Below are 21151 nucleotides of genomic sequence, written 5' to 3' on the forward strand. Positions count from 1 at the left end.
TAGTGATGGACCCTATCTGCACCCCTTGCAAGTGTGGTAGTGATGGACCCCATCCCCACCTCTCTGAAGTTTACCTGTTTGGTAGTGCTGTACCCCATGTGCACCCCTTGCAAGTTTACCTGTTTGGTAGTGATGTACCCCATCCGCACCTCTCTGAATTAGACCTGCACAGTAGTGATGTACCCCATCCACACCTCTCTTAAGTTGACCTATTCGGTAGTGATGGACCCCATACACATAAATGAGGTATAGAGAGGGTGTATGTGTTGCGTCTGACAAAACTAGCTCCTAGATTATGTAATGAAGTTGTTCAAAAGAAACTTATTGTTGAATAAGATTACACAGATCATTGAATAGTTTCATAGCCTGAAACAGGTTGCAGTAAGTGAGGAACGGTGAGACCTCTAGTTACCTTCATGATCATTGGCATTGGATTTTTATTTCGAACAAAATACTTGTTTTGGGGTGTTTTAAGCTTTGGCATACTTTTTAATGTAGAATCACCAAAACCTTGGTGATCCTCAAAATGCCACCAACCACAGTCAACAGTAATGGTATTGAAACAAAATCTGAAATTCATAAACTTGAAAAGACCAAATACACTTTCATGAGTTTGTCTGGAATGATATTAAGAAGAAGATATGAAGAACAAACATTCTTGGATATCTTAGTACTTTATTTTATTGAAGGCAGAAGAGATGTATAAAAGACAAACAGAATTAACAATTTAATTATTGAAGAAAGGTAAACAACCATCTGTATACTAATGGATCAAAATAGCAGGGATGGGAAAGCTTTTTATGCCTCCCATGAATTGTCTGGGTGTGACAATGCATGTGATAAGAACTTCTGTAACAGCTACCCTGCAATTGTGAAGAGCAAATAGTAATGATACAATCATAACCTCTCTCAACATAACCTCTTACTCCCAGCCCTCCCTCCTCCCAGCCCTCTCTCCTCCCAGCCCTCCCTACTCCCAGCCCTCCCTCCTCCCTGCCCTCCCTCCTTCCAGCCCTCCCTCCTCCCTCCTTCCAGCCCTCCCTCCTTCCAGCCCCCTCTTATCTCTCCTCCCTCTCCAAACCCATATGTTACATTGATGTTTTCTGAAGCTTGAATGTGAATTATAACAGCAATTTTAATTATTATATTTTAATAATACTGTTCCCAATGCTTGTTTCATTTTCAGCTCAACCAGCTTTGCTGGGTTGAGCTATTGTGATCCACCACCATCACTATATCTGTCTATCATGTCTGTTCACAATTGTTTATACAATTGTTTAAGTGCTCTGGAACACTCATTATTCGATAAATTTTTTACTGCAACTTGGACACAATGTTTGTTGGATGTTGGGCTACTATCGACCGCCCGGAAGTGAAGGTCAAAGGTTATTTAGGGGTCACTACAGGCCATATTGTGAAAATTTTCAAATGTATCTCCTCTTTCCCAGAAGACCACATATTCTTGAAAGTTGGTTTTAATATTTCTTGGTTAGCGTTTCTTTCAGGGTGTACAGGGATTTTGGATGGGTCATTAAAGGTCATCAGAGGTCAAAACAGTCTGTCAAGAGCTCTTGAATGCTCATTCTAAGATTGATTTTGATGAAACTAGGACACAATGATTGTTGAATGTTGGGCTATATATTGGACCACCAGCAAGTTAAGGTCAAAGGTCGTTTACCGATCCTTACCGTCCATTTTGTCAAACCTTCAACATCTCTTTCCTAGAGCGACCAATATTACTGAAACTTGGACAGTTTTCATTGGGCTACTTTTGACCACCAAGAGTGAAGGACAAAGACATGCACTAATTTAATATTAGCAGGTACATCCTCGCTGGAACAATATTTGCAATAATTCAGATTTGAACGATTTGAGCTATTGCACCATCAGTGCTCTAGTTCTTTCATTTGAAACAACAAAAAAAGCATATTTAGTAACACACACCAGTATAATTTGGTTAGTACAAGGAAAACTCATATCTGTAAATATAATTTAGAAGTAAATGTTCAAATAAAGATAAGAAAGACTACAGTTCTGAGCACCATTAATTAAACATACTCAAAAGTCCTGCAAGTTCCACACTTGAGAACTAAACAGCACAAGTGATGTAACATACTGCAACCAACAGTTTGTTTCAAATATTCATTGCTTAAAAGATGATAGCTTTGGAACCAGTGTAACTACAGTATCATGGGATGCCACAAACATACAACTCTGCTGTATGATTCATATTTATTAGGAAGGAAACACCAGCATGTAAAATGATCAAAGATTCTACAAGAATATAAAGATATTAAACAAATGTTAGTGTTGATATATAAGTCACATCAAACAAAGGATGTAGCACATGCATTTCTTTAGTATTGTTTTTTTTTTTTGTATGATGCACTAACCTAGAAGAGAGACTAGTATGTGTTGTAAATTGCAGCTATATGGGCAACTTGTGAGTATACAGGTACGAATATGGTAAACAGCCTCCACATGCACTAATGACTCTGTGAATGTTAAGAATGGTAACACCATTGTTAACTGGGCCTTCAGACTCCTCTACATGTGAATTAAAATATTAGAAGTATCAGACACACTGATAATGACCATCCATTGTATCGTTAAGTTTTAATGGACTTTTCAGGGGAAAAAGGCACTTATGGTCAAGTGTAGAGCACTTAAGCATAAAATGAAAAGTCTGTTTTTTTTCTTGGTAGGTTTTAAATCAATTTTTACATAGTATTATTTATGCCAGAAATCTAGAATGTTCATTGCTTTCAAGGTGGGCTTCCAAGGAACTTATAACAAAAAATCTGTGTATATTAAGCTCTGATGGGCCTAAAGTAAGGTTGGCTTCTCATTCAGAGGTAATCCACAGTATTTTCATCTGAAATGGTCTTCTCAATTGCAATATTCCGGGAAAAAACAAAATTGGATAGCGGCCCAACATAAATGTTCGCCTTCTCCCACATACACAAGTTGAGGCTTAGCATCATAAAATAACTGTTTTTTCAGGATGATATTGACAAAATCAAAACCTCCATTTGGAACATCTGCTTCCAACTTCAGCTGAATTTAGATACTTTCATTAGCAGCTGCTTGCATCCAAATATCCTCTCAGAGTGAGGCCTTACAGTACCTCCTGTTATTAGACTTTGCCTGACTCCCTCCTAAACTTCAATTCTGTAACCAAAGAATTGCTTGAATTGTCTATCTGTGTGGTTAAAGTAGCTTGGTGATTAGCTTTGGCCTCCCTTTTTGGATTAAGTCAGTTCAGAGGGGCGTGACGAGGTCACTGTTGGACACACAGGGAGGCATATGCGAGCACGGATCTGGATAATAGGGCACAAACCAGTCTGTGTAGTGTACAAGTGGAAAGATGACAATGGCTCCCAGTAAAGACCCTATTTGATTGATGATGCCGTAACATATCAACAGGACACGATTATTTGGCTCCATTCGTAGGATCCATCCGATGGTTGCCCGTACAAAATGAAAGCATCCTGATGACAGAAACCAAGCCAAAACCTGTGGAAATGAAAAACAGGGACGAATGACTTGCCTTTATAAGTGTTGGTTATACTAATTTTACTGATTTTAATGAATTGTTGTAATATTTCCAATTAGAGCGACACATCGATTATCAGTTACTTTTCAGCAGTATATATTTAATATTTATTCTGCATCTATAGATATATTGGTTCTCGACAGGCCATTTTTTTAGCTACAGTAAGGCAACCCTCGGTTATTGGATGGATTCTTTGCTACCCAATGTAGGGTTGTTATGGAGAATAATTTCTGGCTCATTTTGTAATGCACAAATTTCTTCACACAGTCATGCTGACATTACAATTCAAGCCTTTTTGATGTTGCAAATTAAAATTGGAAAATTATGAGTTATATATTTATTTATTTTTGATTGATTTTTTTTTTGGCTCTTTCATCCCAACAGAAATGTAAGATGACACAATCCCTCCCCCCCCCCCCGTTCCCCCTCACAGAAGAACAATTAGGTTGCTTTAAGGGATACAATATAAATACTCCACATTATGTTTACAGACGATCATTTGGTGAATTCTGGGGCATATTTAGGCTATTAATTAGGTCTATTGTACATGCAAGGTTGTGCTAATAACTACTGTTAATGTTTTGTGTGAGGTTGGAAGGTGCAGTGAACACTATCAGGATCAAGAGTAATCTTAAAGCAGCATTTTGCGTCCTTTTCTATGATATTTCTCAACCTCACTGACTGCACTATGCCATAACGACATACATAACTAGCTAAATCTATTTAAATCTTACTTCAAATGGTGGCATAAAAGTCGAAAACTTTGCAACTTTCAACTTTGTTTTTTCTCCAAGATATTTTCCATTGGGATCCAAATAAACCTCGCCCATAATATGAATATTTAAATGCTACGAACGTCATTGACCAATAGGCCTACGTAATACAACACCATGCTTGATTTGTGTACAGTCTATATGACAGATGTACCAGGGAGTTCCATAACAACTCCCTGGTTGTACCAACGCAAAGTCTTGAATCTATTTTTAGCAACGGCTCATAACTAAACCTGCATCTCTGATTGGTTGAATTCAAACTAGTGGGTTTGGGGAAACCGTATGCGATTAATTTTAACCGTGGAATTTGTCGTCCGTGGACACTTTTCTCATCTGCAAAAATCCTTAATTACTCGCCAATTAACGTTGTTGGCAGGGAAAAACTTGGCTAATATCTTACTGTAGTTTGCTGTTTTGTGATTGATATATGTAAAAAACTCGATGGACATGTCAAAAAGTAGAAAATGGCGACCAAACGCAAAATGCTGCTTTAAGGGAGCAGTGTTTCATTTTAACAAAGCATAAATTTGAAGAAGCACTTGCTCCAGTGAAAGGTTCCCCATACACAGCACTACATACACACCTAGTAGTGCGTGTGAGATGGTGCCCGATATTTTCAGTTACAACCATTACTTGACATTCTACTGATTAAACTAGCGACTTACCACAAGTATGCTGCCCATTACACTGTCTTGTAAAGGTGGCAATGGACTCGTTAAGGCAGTCACAAAACAGTAGATCCCTGCAACTGTTCCTAAGGCAAAAACAGTGATGACCAGAACAAAACTCCTGGAGGGCTTTAGCATCACAACAAAACACGCTAAGGGATTAGCAATGTTGCCGAATGTTGCGGCTAACAGGTAAATGTTCAAACCGTATGCACCGGCCGAGTAGCTCTGTATAGAGGGCAGTACACAGTTCACTAATGCATTGGCTACACCCAAGATGACAAACAAGGCAACAAATTCCAGAATACTACTGCTCTGTCGTGGTTGAGACAAGACCGAGGATACTTCTATTTCATCATCCTCGTCTTTCTTGGAAGACACCATTTCATACTGCCTCTGCCTTTGGTTGCCCCCGGCATCAGAACTAGCTTCTCTTTGTTGGTTCAGATACTCAGGTGCATACTCTCTCCGAACAGATGGCAGATGGTTCAGACAGACAAATGCTACGAAGCAAGACAACATCATGACACTCAAAAATGAAAAGAAGACTTCGGGACCAAAGCGTGCCGGTTTAGTTTCATGCGTCCAAGATGTACACTGTCTTAGCTCTCCCGAGTCGTCATAATCATTGTACGTATAATTTGCCACACACACTGGGGCTCCTCCTACTCCTTGTATTATGGCAACTAAGCTAGGAATCATACCACTCAGGCCCATGCCGATGAAAAACCAGTTCATGTACTGGCTCTTCAATCGAGCCATGAAAGGAGGGAAAGTCACATTCGAAGTGCAATCGACTAATGCCAAAAGGAAGACAAATATCGTGAAATAGGTGCTGTGCAGTTGGTTATCTAGCTTCCAGATGGTGAAAACATCCCAGTAAAATATCAGAAAGACACATGTGGCTGTTCCAACCGCAGATATTAAGTAATTGGTTGGCCCCTCCAACTGGTATCCCTTTGGTGCCATGTAGTTGATGACTGCGAACAGAAGAGGACCAATGTTTGCCACCTGGATGATAATTACTAACCAAGAAGCGATCTCAAACTGTTCTGGAATACCCAAAGAAACAAGCAGAGGCAGCTCCACCCAAATTGAATTGATTCCGATCCATGATCCTTGCCCAAACAAGAGGACTAGAAAGATCACAAAGACCTGCATCGTGGTAGGTTTGCTAGTACTCATCCTCAAAGATGGCACTTGTACAACTTAATGAACTTGCCAAAACTGAAAAACAAAAGAGAACAAAATAATAAATTTGACATGAAGAAATCTGTAGAAACTTAAGTAAGAAAAGAAATCTGTAAATGAAAATTCTGCAAGTAAATTCTGTCAGAAAAGAAGTCTGTTTAAAAGTCATTTTCCAGACAAGAAAGTTCACAATTTTTATGATGCTTTAACTGCGTTCTTAGAAACTCACTGTTACTCCAGTCTACCCTCTGCCCCAAGCTGAGCTTGAGTAAGCCTCAAGATTTTTAACGTAAGGACACAGTTCACGATCAGATCTTTCAAACCTCCTCCAAAGGTGGATTGAACATCGGATAACACCCACTGTGTGTAAATAATCATTGCAGTAGGCGTTCCACCAGATTGCAATGACCTCGGCTTCTAACTTTCGGCAAATTTTGCTAAATTCCAGAGCCTGCATACTCATCTTTAAATAAGCTGATTGGGACATAGGTCGCAACCACAATATGTTTGGGGTCTGGGGCAAAGAACATCTTTTACTACCTCCGGGTAACACTGGATCAATGGGAACGTGCCTTTATTCACTCAAGAGTAACATGGGTACTGAAACCAAACAACTTGAACCACTCTCAACTTTTGCCTACTTTAAAACAAGTTACTATGTGACTTAAACCTTGATATCATGATGGTGATATAGCAATTGAAGTATCTTGAGTCCAATTCAAACTTCAAAGGGGATAGATACTAAGAAGTTTGTCCTTAAGTACCAGCTAGGCTTGGTAGCCTAAGCCTTAGGTTAGAAGGTAGATTAAGATTTAAGAATTTACTTTCATCATATTTTCATAACAACATACTGACATAAGCTAATCTTAGTCTGATCAAAGGTATAAGAACACACCTCATTACTATTTCAGGCTCAGTACACAAAGTGTGCGATTCACCTCTTACGTCTTAGGCGTAACTTAGGCCTGACAGTTTAGGCTAAGGTTTCAGTTGGGCAGCAGCTTAATGCTGATTGTGTAATATCACTATCAGATTGGTTACTTAACTAAATTTACTAGTAGCACAAACAATATTATTACAGTAGTTTGGATTAATGACGTTACTGTACTTGATATCACAGGAGACAAGTTGACGACTATTTCGGCTCAAGTCAAATTCATATCCATGACACCGTGAAAATAGACAACTCCATTTATGTTTATAACGATAGTTCATTCATTGATATTTATATTTATATCAAGGCACGAAATTTAACAAAGTAACAAACCTCCTCGCAGCTGTTCACTTCACTGCCTGCCACCGTTGTCTGCATACTTTTACAAATGTAGCCGATCGTCGCGTTGCGTAAGCAGCAAAAACTGTGGTCAATCAGCTGATCGAAATTCCCGGTCTGCAGGTTACGCAACAGTCAATGTTTACCCTGACTTCTGGCACATGTGTCACTACGGGTAATTTCTGTGACCGGCGGTATCAATTTGTAAATGAATTCCGTGGGGAGGTTTGTGGCATCAATCTGCAGACGGCAGTATTACAACAAAAAGATTTTCCCAAGGTCTCAGTTCGTAACAAATGGTATAGTATTTTGCACATTACCTTGGAAAACGGCACTTATTTATTCTCCATACTGGCAGGTGATATGATAAGAAACAAAAACATAATTAATTACGCGATCATAGCGGTTTCAAAAGAGGATTACAAGACTTTTGCTGCTATAGAAAACGATGGAAATGATGGAAATTATACGTATAACAAGTCGCTAAGGAAAACAAACATCAGTTACCAGGAAGGAATTGGAGTTAAGGGTTAGGACAGATCAGTGGTGTAGCTATATAACAGGTAGGTGCCCCCTCGCACACACACAAAATTTGGGACGGCCAAAACTTGCATACACACAAACTTTATTCTAAAAAATTTCTATCAATTATACTTGATAGGCTACTTGTGTTTTTGGCAGGTTTTGATCTGCTTCTCAGGTTTTCCTCATAAGACATAATAATAACAGATTTTATATATCGTTTGTGGTCCGGGGGATGAGTTCAGGGTAATTTAATTTACCTCCTGAATCCGGCACGTTGGTTGCCCTTCATATATCATAATGACAGAATAGTAAAGATATATTTGTTGCCAATCGTGTATGCACAATTACATTGTACCACATGCTGACTCATCTGATAATGTAATGGCGAGGCTAACAAAGAGAATAATTATGAGCAAATTCAACTGGGGTAACACTTACGAGTATAAACTCGTCTCTTCTCGGCCACCGTAGACAAATAGCCTACGATCTTAAACTTGTCCTTTCTCGGCCACCGTACACTAATAGCTTACCCTGGAAACAGCATCTGGCGCTATTCAGAAATATTGTGGTTGTAAACGTACAAACTGCATGTAAAGCAAACAGCTTCCATTGTTAAACAAATAACTGGAAAGTTTCTGTATCTGTTCGTCAATACCACATCCTGACAGCAAACATGAATTGTCCAATGTTTTCTTTGTTTTGTGAATGCATTTGCCAACAGAGTGATTGTCCTTCATCACAGCAATTTCGTTGAAAATAATTTTGTTTTTGCCAGGTTTTGAGAGAGTAAAATAGTATTTCTACAGTTTTAGTTTTTCTGAAGTTCTAACTAAGAGAACATTAAACACTTTTCGAAAAGATGTTACTAGAAGTGTAACACTTTAGAACAGCATCTACAATACTGACATTATAAACCATCTATGATCCACCTTCCAGGAGGGATGAACCAGACAAAGTAGGATGCATTCAAATCAACCGCCATATCTCAGGCTATAGGGACAAGATATTGAAATGGGGTTGTCATATCATCGTCTGGTATATTTTCACCTCCATTTAAGTGATATGTTGTTTACCACCAGGTAGTGCTACTTCTTTGTAGATATACAGCCCATTTCATAAACTATGCCAGAGATGGCGTCGTCGATCATTGTTGCTGATATACTCTTTAAATGACTTATTATCTACCAACATAATATGACTCTACCAACTTAACTCATGTGGTGGGGTGTCATTGTTTGGATATTCCCTTATTATTGAATTTTTGTTTTCAAACAGAGAGAATGATCTTTAGAACAAGAAGAAGCAGGAGAGCTCCAGCATCATTGAGTGGGGGGGGGGGGTACAGGGAACAAAAGTTGAGCACATTAACTACATCCTCCTCTTCCCACTTATGACCACCAATTTAAATGTCCTCCATACTAGACCACTGTCATGGGACACAACCATGGCAATATGGTAAAGAGTAACCATGGACATCATTTCCATCAAAATATGAAACCAACAAATATGTTACAAAAACGTCTACTATATTTTATTACTAATCATATACAAGTATGTAAATGCCATAATGGAAGTGTTGACCACTCTCCAAATCACTACAAAATTAAACTTGACAATGGAAATCACACTAAAAACTATTGAAAACAAAAAACAAACAAAAAACAGACAAGCTAGCAAAATAAACAGGTTACATTGGGCCTACGATGACAATGCAAATAAAATTGTAGTCTTTCAGAAGGTTCAACAATGAAAAATGAGTCTTTAAATGTTGGTTATAAAAATCAGATTGCCCATCAAGCACATCCCACTCCACGTCAGCAAACAGCATACATATTCAATTAGTGTAAAGGGGTTATGATAATATTCCATGGAATACAGCAATAAATGCACATTTTTCATTGCATACAAGTTCTCTCTGTGACATAGCAGTTTGTAGTTACAAAGCACACGTCATCACATAGGTTGAAATCACAAGACATTTCATCATGTAATTTGTAATTTCAAGCATTTCATCACACAGGTTGGAAATGGCATATATGTGTGTCATCACATAGGTTGAAATCAATTTTCATCAGATAATTTATAATTTCAAGCATTTCATCACACAGGTTGGAAACGGCATATATGTGTGTCATCACATAGGTTGAAATCCAAGTAATTTCATCATATAATTTGTAATTTCAAGCATTCCATCACACAGGTTGGAAACGGCATATATGTGTGTCATCACATAAGTTGAAATCAATTTTCATCAGATAATTTATAATTTCAAGCATTTCATCACACAGGTTGGAAATGGCATATATGTGTGTCATCACATAGGTTGAAATCAATTTTCATCAGATAATTTATAATTTCAAGCATTTCATCACACAGGTTGGAAACGGCATATATGTGTGTCATCACATAGGTTGAAATCACAAGTAATTTCATCATATAATTTGTAATTTCAAGCATTCCATCACACAGGTTGGAAACGGCATATATGTGTGTCATCACATAAGTTGAAATCAATTTTCATCAGATATTTTATAATTTCAAGCATTTCATCACACAGGTTGGAAACGGCATATATGTGTGTCATCACATAGGTTGTAATCACAAGTAATTTCATCATATAATTTGTAATTAAAGGGCATTTCATCAAACAGGTTGGAAACAGCATATATGTTTTCCATCACATAGGTTGAAATCACAAGTAATTTCATCATATAATTTGTAATTAAAAGCATTTCATCGAAGAGGTTGGAAACAGCATATATGTGTGTCATCACATAGGTTGAAATCACAAGTAATTTCATCATATAATTTGTAATTTCAAGCATTCCATCACACAGGTTGGAAACGGCATATATGTGTGTCATCACATAAGTTGAAATCAATTTTCATCAGATATTTTATAATTTCAAGCATTTCATCACACAGGTTGGAAACGGCATATATGTGTGTCATCACATAGGTTGTAATCACAAGTAATTTCATCATATAATTTGTAATTAAAAGCATTTCATCAAAGAGGTTGGAAATGGCATATATGTGTGTCATCACATAGGTTGAAATCACAAGTAATTTCATCATATAATTTGTAATTAAAGGGCATTTCATCAAACAGGTTGGAAACAGCATATATGTTTTCCATCACATAGGTTGAAATCACAAGTAATTTCATCATATAATTTGTAATTAAAAGCATTTCATCGAAGAGGTTGGAAACAGCATATATGTGTGTCATCACATAGGTTGAAATCACAAGTAATTTCATCATGTAATTTGTAATTACAAGCATTTCATCACACAGGTTGGAAACGGCATATATGTGTGTCATCACATAAGTTGCAATCACAAGTATGCTATCACAAAGGTTGCAATCACAAGTGTCGTCACAAAGGTTTTAATCCGAAAGCTAATACTGACAAACATTAAGTTGCAAGTCCACAATAATTATAACAAGGTCAAATGCTTGAATATTGCTTAATGACTTATTGTTAATTATTGGATTTTTTACACGGCATTGTTTTTAGAAGCAGAATTTAATTACAGTTCCCCTTCTGCTCTTGTTCCCCTGTGCTGTCAACTTATTCCAACATGTTCAAGTAACCTTACCGGTGACTTTCTTCATATATTTCTTATGTGCGTGTTTTAGAGGATTTCAAAGAAGGTCCCACACTCTTTAACAAAAGGCATGGGGGTAATACACAATAAGAAAAAAATGACCCTGAGAATAGAAAAGATAAATAAATATTTCACATGGTTTTAAAAAAAAGGGAACTGTCGTCTAGCACACTGGAGAATAAAGATATTTAAATGTGAGAAGCAAATAGCAGCCTTGTCTTTCTTTGGAACTAAACGTTGTTCAACATTGCTGAAAAATAAACCTTGTTTTCTTCTCAGACATTACAGGAATCTCAGCCCCATAAGTCTCACAACAGTAAGCTTTAAATACACTTATAATTCCACAGAGTTCTTCAAGACATAACTAGCAGCCAATTCCTTGAAAGGTGAAAATTAGTCATGGCAAAACACTTAGCTGAGCCAAGTTATCTGGTGTGCCAGATTTACTATTAGGTCTTTGAAGTGTTCACCAGAGTTGAGAGATCCACTATGACATAAATACATCATAATTTAGTTTATTTTGAAGCATATTTGATGATGAGAGGAACTAAATTAGTTCTTCTATCTCATTTAATAATTATTCTCAGCAATGATTTTTCATTACAAAAAACGCTTCATCTTTAATACTATACATAGTAATGAACTCACTGCTATGTAACAAAATAACAGTTTTGTTGTCTCACATTCTACTACATGAAAGTTGCATTAAAGATCTACACTACTCATAAAAAACCAATCTAATCAAACAATCATTTCTGTACAATAGAAGAATACACATCAACAGTTACTTGATAACCTTTCTTAATACATATCTGGAGATTTGGGAAGGAACAAAAATTGTAAAATCTTCGATACACACTTTTCTTTCGTTGTAACAATGAGGACATCGCGATACAAAGGAAATGTTTCTTTCAAAATGATCCTATATGACAACGCAAATGTAATAAATTAAAATTACAAAAATTACAACTGTACACTGGTAAATTACATATGTTTTACAAGGAATAGAGTAATACCTCAACAGATCTTAAAAATCACACAGATAATAGAATACAAAAATCACAGAAAATGCCCATAAATCATCACACACCCACCCTCCCCCTCCCTCAGCCCCCTGGCCCTGAGCATCAACATACCTGTAGTAATTCATTAACATACAATTCCAATTGGAAATACAATAGAACCTGAAGAGCAAGCCCAGCACAGCTCACTACTCAATGTACTCAAGCCCCTACTGCCGTAACTGCTAGCTCCCTATCCAATCAAGTGCCAACACAAACGTTCGATCAACACAATCTGTTCACTGCCAACTGCAAAGAGCAGTACCCTACATGTATGTATGTTTCTCAAATCTCATCATCATGTCAAAAATCTGGATCTTTGCCATTTCAACACCTGTTTGCTCCCAATCTTCACATCCTCCACACATACATAAGGTTTCCCTTAAGCATCATCTGTTTTCTGTACATATCCCCCCCCCCATCAGATATTCCCACTGTATGCCCTCCATCTACATCTGCCCAAACCCCCCTCCCTACCTCTCCCTTCTGTCTTTGCACAAGGTCTTTAATGTTTTTTAAGATGTTCTCATAAGATGCCACTGTCAATGCCATCCAGTAAGACTTAAAATAACATTTTCCTTTCAGAACTCTTTTTTTATTGCACATAGACTTAGCTGAGAGATGGGTTATACTTAGTAACATCTCCTTTGTGTAGGTAACAGTCCCATCTAATTTTTAAATATTTCAAGTCTTGTAAAAGACTAAATCCTTGCAGACACATGGGCTGACATCATACTTCATACCTCTCCGAGAATAACCAATCATGAAACTAACAGAGTGGAACAGTCTGTGAGAATGGAACACATATGAATTAAATACAAACATACAAGGGACTGATGCCATTGTATGGGAGAGCAATCACAATACATTTTATCACACAGGGGGTTATCTCCTACAATGACTTCAACCTTCTGAACTAAACAAAGTGTTTTAGTATTCATAACCAATTGGTGCTATCAGCCAGCAGTTGTGTTTCCAAGAATTTTAACAGAAAGTCTAGTTGTACACTACTTGTAGACTGAGCAACACAAACAGATGATAGAGTTGATATGCATAAAAAAAAATAATATTTGTAGTTCTATGCCAGAATACATGCCAGAAGAAGGCAATTGTCATTACTAGATCACTATATCTGCTTTTCTTTCTTACTTTATTGCAGTCTTTAACCTTGTTTCCTCGTATAGGGGAGGTGAGAGACCTGCCACCATCCCACCTCGGTACACTAATTTCTACGATACTGCAGGAGAACTGTCCTCTCATCTACTACCATGATGTAATCTATGATGTGGAGGTGTACTCAGCAGAACCATCGGTGCTCAGGGAGAGAAAGAAGCAGTCAGCACTGTCATAACACCAAAGAAATTTATCAAAATCTGTCCTCATGACCTCCACACAAGCCTCTGGTGTCTTCTTGTCTTGTTGCTGGGCTCACGGCACTGTTACAAAAACAAAATGGAAAATTCAAATCCATTACAAGGTGTTACACTTCCGATTATTTCTGTACAATAGAGAAATCCCAATGGAACTTAAAAGGAACAAGGCAAAACATCTCAATTAATTGTGCTAGTTTATTCATTATGCAAATTCATTATGCTAGCTTCTATCTCACAACGTGCATTCACGGGCCAGCCATTTCATGATCGTTTCCAAATTTCTTTCTCCTTTTTCAAGGTGCATCAAGACTTACTATTGTGAAATTTAGGCTAAATAATTCAAGAAACTATTTTTTTCTTCTTTTCCTATTAACAATTACATAGTTACATCCGAATACCTCCCACCCTGTATTCTTTCAGCCCTGCAAGACTATGACAAATAAGAAGGCCTGCTTTGGGGACTCGAGAAGCCTAGGGTCAACAGTTCATGTACTGTACATATGACAGGATATATACATATGAACAATGACCATGGAAAACTTTCTATTCTTTTATGTAACAATCTAATGTAATGTTCCATTTCATACTAGAACGCACATCCTTAAGTGTTCTGGTCACAGTAACTTACTTGCTTAAGTTGCTGCAAACTAGCAGTTGAATACAAAATGCTGAGCTGTAAATGTTTCAGACACAACACATCCCAAAAAACATGATTACTGGACTCAAAATAATTATGAAAAATAGACTACTAATGCATACTCAGACTCAACACAGTTAAAAATTAGCATTATTTCACAACTTTTGGGGTTTTCCTCTTTTACAAATTTATGGGTGGCAGAAAAAAATGATGAGCATCCGACCTGTCAAATCTTAACTTTCACCTCAGTTTACTTATATACAGTATGTGAGAATGCACTAAAAATTTACTCCAGCCTTTGATTATTTGCCAGTCATACACAAATTTCTTCTTCATATTCCTTGGTTTATATAGTGAGAATGCACTAAAAATTTACTCCAGCCTTTGATTATTTGCCCGCCATACACAAATTACTTCTTTATATTCATTGGTTTGTATAGTGAGAATGCGCATAAAATTTACTCCACCCTTTGATTATTTGCCAGTCATACACAAATTTCTTCTTTATATTCCTTGGTTTATATATCTTTGGCAAAGAAAATTTACACTAGATTACAAAATGTGTGGAATCGTGGTTAGCATGGTCATCAATTATTGGGATTATTGACAAACTAACTGAAAATCTCTGAGATTTGATTTCAATACATATTTACCTTCAAGATGACCTTTGAGATGTTCCACAAGACTTTCTTCAGTATTGCTCTGGAATCCACACTGCGTGCATTTGAAGATGAGGATAGGAGGCCCAGAGGCAGTAGTGCCATCTAGTGTTTGGTTGGCAGGCTCCGGTTGAGTGGGTATTACCATGTTTCGCAAAGAGGCAATATAAATCAAGTTCTGTTGGCCAGTTGGTGGATTACCATGGTCAGTTGGTGCATTACCATGGCCAGTTGGTGCATTACCATGGCCAGTTGGTGCATTAACATGGCCAGTTGGTGCATTACCATGGCCAGTTGGTGCATTAACATGGCCAGTTGGTGCATTAACATGGCCAATTGGTGCATTAACATGGCCAGTTGGTGCATTAACATGGCCACTGGTAGGGCTTGCATCTTTGATGATATCATCTACCATGTTGTAGTCAAAGCCAGGATCACGGGCATGACGCCACATATGTGACTTCATGGAAGGCAGGTGACAACTGATGTAACCACATAGTTTACATTTGTACTGTTCGCAAGACGTTTGAGTCACCATTTCAGAGTTGGCGTGGACCTTCAGATGCGAACGCAGGCTCTGTGGGTAGGCGCCACTAAAATTGCAGAGGTGACATTTGTACGGTTTATCCACGGCATGAAACTTCATGTGGTTCTTTATGCCACTCGGAGTGGCCGAAGTGTACTGGCAGAGAGCGCACTTGAAAGGTTTCTTGTGACTTTCCGTCAAATGTTCATTGAGTTCTTTACGGGTGTTGCCGACAAAGTCGCACTCGATGCAGGGGAACTCCTTCTTCTTTGTCGTGCACTCTTGCTCGTGTAGGTACAGAGATGCTTTTGTTCTGAATTTCCTGCCACACAAGGTGCACTTCCTGTTGGTGCTGGTGCCGATGCCCTCTGTGCAGGTTTGTACCGCCTCCTCGGCTACCTGCATCTGCTGAATGTGTATCCGTTCTTGCTCCGCTTGAGCTTTATTTGAGTTAGCAACAGCAGAAGCGGCAGAAGCAGCAGCTGGTTCAGTACTGTGAACCCGTTGATGGGTGATAAGTTGGGTTTTAGATGTGAACTTGGCTGGACAGGACGGGCAACTGTGCAGGATCTCATCCCTGCAATGATCCAGTAAATGCCTCTTTAAGGAAATGAAGCATGACACCTGCTCATCACAAAACGGGCAGATGATCTGACCGCCTGTTGACCAACCACGGTCTTTTTCAACAATCTCTGAACTACTGCTCTTAACTTGAGGTGTTGTTGGCTTTTCCACTAAATCTTCCACGACATTTAGAAGCAACTTACTTATTCCAGCAGAATCTTCCTTGGTCAACTTCTTTGCACTTGGCTCCCCACCTGATTGTGGTGGTGTTAGCAACCTCTTGATAGCGATTTTCACATCCTCCTTGACGAGTGATGGAGACGGTGCACTTGAAGGATGCGGTTCTTCTGATGTGGTGACCTCCACTACCGAAGCTGTATCCTCTAACAAACTAGTAAAGCCTACATTCTCCACTACTACGATGATACTACCATCATCACTCGGCATACTCATGTCCTTAGTTTGGGGGATTTCCGTGGTCTTTTCAACTTCCTTCTCACAACTGGATGGACAACAAGATTTCTCTGCAGACTTACAGCAGGTTTGACCATCTACTGACCTCTTCTTACCACCACAGACAATATTGTCCACTTGAGTTGTAGCACCATCTCGGTCCATCTTATCATAGAAATCATCAATCAGAGTAGAACATTCGTCCAAAACATGTTCCACCTTGTCGTTCCCCCCCTCCTTGGGAGTTTTTTTAATATCATCCACAGAAAGGTTCTTGTTCGACTCATCAGCTACTTGTGCAGTTTCAGCTCCTCCCATACTTTCATCATTTCTGCATCCATCAGTTCCTACAGGTGCGACTATCTTGCCATCATCGCTGACTGCCTCTGCTGTTTTGTTAACTATATCATTGAGGATAACTTTTAACACCGGTTGCTGCGACGCTGGAACATCAATGGACTTACACTGACATTGCCCAGCATTCTCAGAGCAGCAAGCCTGTCCTTTTGTGCCACAACAACCGATGGCCAAACGACTCAGATCCTTACTGCTGTCCATTGTCTTCTCGTCCTCTGATCCATCAGGGTCGGAACTATCTGGAGAATTTCTCATCGAGCCAGTCGATAACTCCTTTAGTTTTTCATTCACATCAATGGATGCTTCATCATCACTCTCCTCTACGGGGTAGGAGCAACTCTGTTCGCCAGCATGCCTCCAAGAGTGAGATTTCAAGGTGCTCAGCTTGTCACAGCTGTACCCACAAACTGTACACTTAAACACGACTTCATCATCCTCTTCACCCGTCTTGCATACGTCACCACATTTGCGCACGACCTTCATCCCTGTGGGTTCGATGATATGGGTCACCATATGGTACCGTAAGACTTCCTCCGATCGACAAGTGTAACCACAGACTGAACACTTTAAGACCAGCAACTTCTTTTGGTCATGGGATTTCAAATGCTCTTCCATCCTAGCAAAGTCGTTGGTCGAAAACTTACAGAGACTGCAAACAAACTTGTTGTTTATTTCTCGGGGGCGATGACTAGCCTGATGGCTCTCAATTTTTCCTTGTTTGGTGGTCACAAAGTCACAGAGTTTACATTTAAATATCTGTACGTCGGTATGACTCGCCAGATGATACAACAGACTGGTGTAATCTGACACCCATTGTGAGCAGACGTCACAGACAACTTTCCAAGACTCCAAGGGAACCACTTGTAGAGGAGTCGCAGTTTGCTCAAGTTTCTCCTTAAGAGCTTCTGCTTTTGCCTGTTTCAACTTTTCACAGCAAGAACAGAGAATCTCTCTCTCTTTCTTCAAATCCCTCTTTCTGATGGCAAACAAGCACGGACAGTGAGGACATTTATAAAGTTGCGACTTGTGACGCCTCTTTCGTGGTTTCTTCTTACTCTCTATGGCCTTTGGGGGCGTGTTAGCACCCGAGGAGCACCCGGAACCATGGGCTTTTTTGTTGGCAGGAGAGCAAAGACTCTCGCTACTTTTAACAAGTTCGGTTAGCTTCTGAATGACCACCGATAAAACGTCATCTTTTTCTTGCCGTGCTTGGTCTTTTTTCTGCTGTTCGTTTTGTGTTGACATTTCTCGACTGACTCCTTTGATTTCCTTTGGCATCTCTGCCCTGCTCATCTCTCCTGACTGTTCAAATCTATGTTCATCTATTACAGATTGATCTCTATCTGAACCCTCTCGGCTCTGACCTTGTTCCTCTCCGTAACTCGCTTGTTCAATGACATCAGAAGACATTTCCAGCGGTAAAACAGCTTCGACCACAACCTTCTGCGACTGTCTCTTGCCTCCTTTCAAGGGTTTAGCAGTTTGGTGTTTCTTCTCATCTTTACTGCCCATCTTCTTCATTTCATTCCGTGGACTTGACCTCAAACCAGCTCTCTTTGCTGTCTCCATAGTCGTACGGTCAGTTGGGTCAGCAGCAAACAGAAATTATGGAAACATCCATTCTGTCAGTCAAATATCTACATGTAAAAATTTAAAAAAATTGAAATAAATAGATCAGTAAAAGGAACCCTGAAATTGCAATATGTTAACTGAAAATTACTCATCTCAACATCTTTTCTCATTTCCAAACTAAGTTTTTGTTTGTAAATTTGGAGCCCCAAGTAACTTTATTTCATTTGATTTATTTGATTTTCCACAGATAATATACATGTATGTGGAGGGAAGTCCTCTAAAAAGCCAATTCAGGCTTAATAAGATAAAGGACTCCCAAGAAAAAAGGAGCTAACTTCACATTTCCAGTTGGGGATATTAATGAACATGGTGAGCTGTGTTACATGAGATTATATTTCACTTAAAGTTAAAAACAAAATATTAAAAATATACTATGGATGATTTTAATGGAATTAATGGAATTTTTGCGCAAAATCAACCGATGTGGAATGTGCAGGTGGTATGCATTCATCCAATGCTACTGGATAAGGCCTACTCCATGTCCATAGTAATTGAGTCTGAATGAATGCAGACCAAGAAATGAAGAAACCTTCATGTGTTCATTGTGTCGCTTCAATGTTTACTTCTAACTTCAACATATGCAAATAAGGAATCACCACACAAATTAAATGGCTTAAAGTATTCAATTGTCTTCAAATTTATTTCTAAACCCTACAGTATATCTACCGTTATCAACTCTGGCTCTGATTGGCCAATGTGGCATCATGTAACCATCCTGGTAATAATGACCATCTTGCTTAAATAAGTAGTATGCAAAAACAATGACAAGATTGGGGCATAAAATTGTGAACATTATCTCACACTTTTACCATTAATGAGGTGAAATCACCTCTTTTTAATGCTGTGGTACGTGATAACTGACTCTTATTTTCAAGCTAAGATATTTTGACACTAATTTAGAAAATATTCAAATGTCTAGAATGCTCTTTGGATGCTGAAAGTAACATTGAATGGGAAGCAAACAGTATTATCACTATCAAACCAGTTCATGCAGATATATAAATTGTACTCATATAACATGTCTGAACCAAGTCAATATCCATGAAATAGTCAAGTATTCCTTAAGCCAAGATCATATGTGCTCAAAATGTTTTCTATATATACTATATATATAGAAAGTGGGAAATCGGGATCCCTGTCTGCAACAAAAATATCAAATTAATAAATCTAAACTTATCTTTCCTACTTTTTCAAATGCCTTACTTTGAATGTTACATTTCAGTTATCCATCACTGTGTTATAACAATGAGAAATTTAACAAAGAGATGAAGTTAAAATGCATTTTAAGTACTTTCAACTTGGTCAATACTGGACCAAGAATTCATACAATGGAGAAAAGATCAACTTTGTATTCTGACTCTGAGGGCTGAGGCACTTTATGAATTGGATTTTACAGTTAACAACTTTAGAATTATTAAATTAATCATGCCATAAGTTAGGCCTAGCCTACTTTTATTTTACCTTGCCTTATTTTGACCCAAATTGTAGAAAATATGCAGTCCTGATGTTATCACCAATTTTGTATCATAGTACCGATACATATATGGGCCCTTTTTTCTTCTTAAGTTGTTAAGATTTAATGTACGTACGAACTTGAGGTTTCTCTTTACTTACCACTTGGTCCTTTGGTTTGTCCAATTGCTAACGCTTTACCAGTGCCAATTCTGTTAAAGTTACTTTATGCCTGTCCCTAACTGAAGTTAGGCATAACATTAAGTAGGCAATGAAGTATTATACTTAGTTATAGACTGATATAGTTATGGTTGTATGGGCCTAAGGCAAAACTTGAGTCTTACAGTTAAACCTAAGTTAGGCTAGGGTTACTCATCGGTGTAGGTCAGTGTAGGTCTATGTCAGAACGTTAGCCCTTACGTTCTATAGTACCTAGGCCTACCGTCTTATATTACGGCTGCTATACCCTAGGCCTAACACAGGCCATAACTTTACTTTAGGCGATGTCTAAAATGAAATAAATTTATATTAAAATCATATGACTTATACCATTACTATTCTTGTTATTCTCTGTACTCCAGTGAACATTGCATTGTCAGATGGATCCGGCATTTGAAGGAAAAAACGTCAGATTATTACATTCGAATTTGGGTATCTTGGTCAAGACTGATACTAGGTTCAATCACTATTTTGTACCAATACTTCTGTGATAGATATACGAATACTATATGGGCCTACACTGTAAGTTATTTTCGCTTGTAGCAGTGCAACATTGTGTAAAAGATGAAAACGCAAGAAAATAACCGGCTCGCGCCGATCACGTGACTAATCAGGTCAGG

At 38.3% G+C, this 21151-nt stretch overlaps 2 protein-coding genes across 4 annotated transcripts; both read right to left on the reverse strand.

The window, feature by feature from the left end:
* Nucleotides 1-655: 655 nt before the first annotated feature.
* On the reverse strand, nt 656-7594 carry LOC139965612 (solute carrier family 52, riboflavin transporter, member 3-B-like). 2 transcript variants are annotated; one of them, XM_071968153.1, is made up of 3 exons: nt 7456-7594; nt 4995-6224; nt 656-3516 (listed from the first exon to the last, which is right to left on the reverse strand). In XM_071968153.1, exons 2-3 carry the CDS (start codon nt 6180-6182, stop codon nt 3262-3264), a joined length of 1443 nt encoding a protein of 480 aa, XP_071824254.1. In that variant the 5' UTR covers nt 6183-6224; nt 7456-7594; the 3' UTR covers nt 656-3261. The 2 variants fall into 2 exon arrangements, with proteins under 2 accessions (XP_071824254.1, XP_071824255.1); XM_071968154.1 differs by lacking the exon at nt 7456-7594 and adding an exon at nt 7297-7449.
* A 1901-nt stretch (nt 7595-9495) lies between these two features.
* Nucleotides 9496-21048, reverse strand: LOC139965614 (uncharacterized). 2 transcript variants are annotated; one of them, XM_071968157.1, is made up of 3 exons: nt 20868-21048; nt 15323-18865; nt 9496-14095 (listed from the first exon to the last, which is right to left on the reverse strand). In XM_071968157.1, exons 2-3 carry the CDS (start codon nt 18795-18797, stop codon nt 14088-14090), a joined length of 3483 nt encoding a protein of 1160 aa, XP_071824258.1. In that variant the 5' UTR covers nt 18798-18865; nt 20868-21048; the 3' UTR covers nt 9496-14087. The 2 variants fall into 2 exon arrangements, with proteins under 2 accessions (XP_071824258.1, XP_071824257.1); XM_071968156.1 differs by having other exon boundaries at nt 20862-21048.
* Nucleotides 21049-21151: the final 103 nt, after the last annotated feature.

This window comes from Apostichopus japonicus, chromosome 3, assembly GCF_037975245.1.
Source record: "Apostichopus japonicus isolate 1M-3 chromosome 3, ASM3797524v1, whole genome shotgun sequence".
Classification (NCBI taxonomy): domain Eukaryota; kingdom Metazoa; phylum Echinodermata; class Holothuroidea; order Aspidochirotida; family Stichopodidae; genus Apostichopus; species Apostichopus japonicus.

Coding starts and splice junctions, on each gene's coding strand:
- LOC139965614 (XM_071968157.1), bottom strand. CDS start 18,797: ATGGAGACAGCAAAGAGAGCTGGTTTGAGGTCAAGTCCACGGAATGAA.
- LOC139965612 (XM_071968153.1), bottom strand. CDS start 6,182: ATGAGTACTAGCAAACCTACCACGATGCAGGTCTTTGTGATCTTTCTA. Junction 3,517..4,994: donor TAATGGGCAGCATACTTGTG/GTAAGTCGCTAG, acceptor TCATTTCCACAG/GTTTTGGCTTGGTTTCTGTC.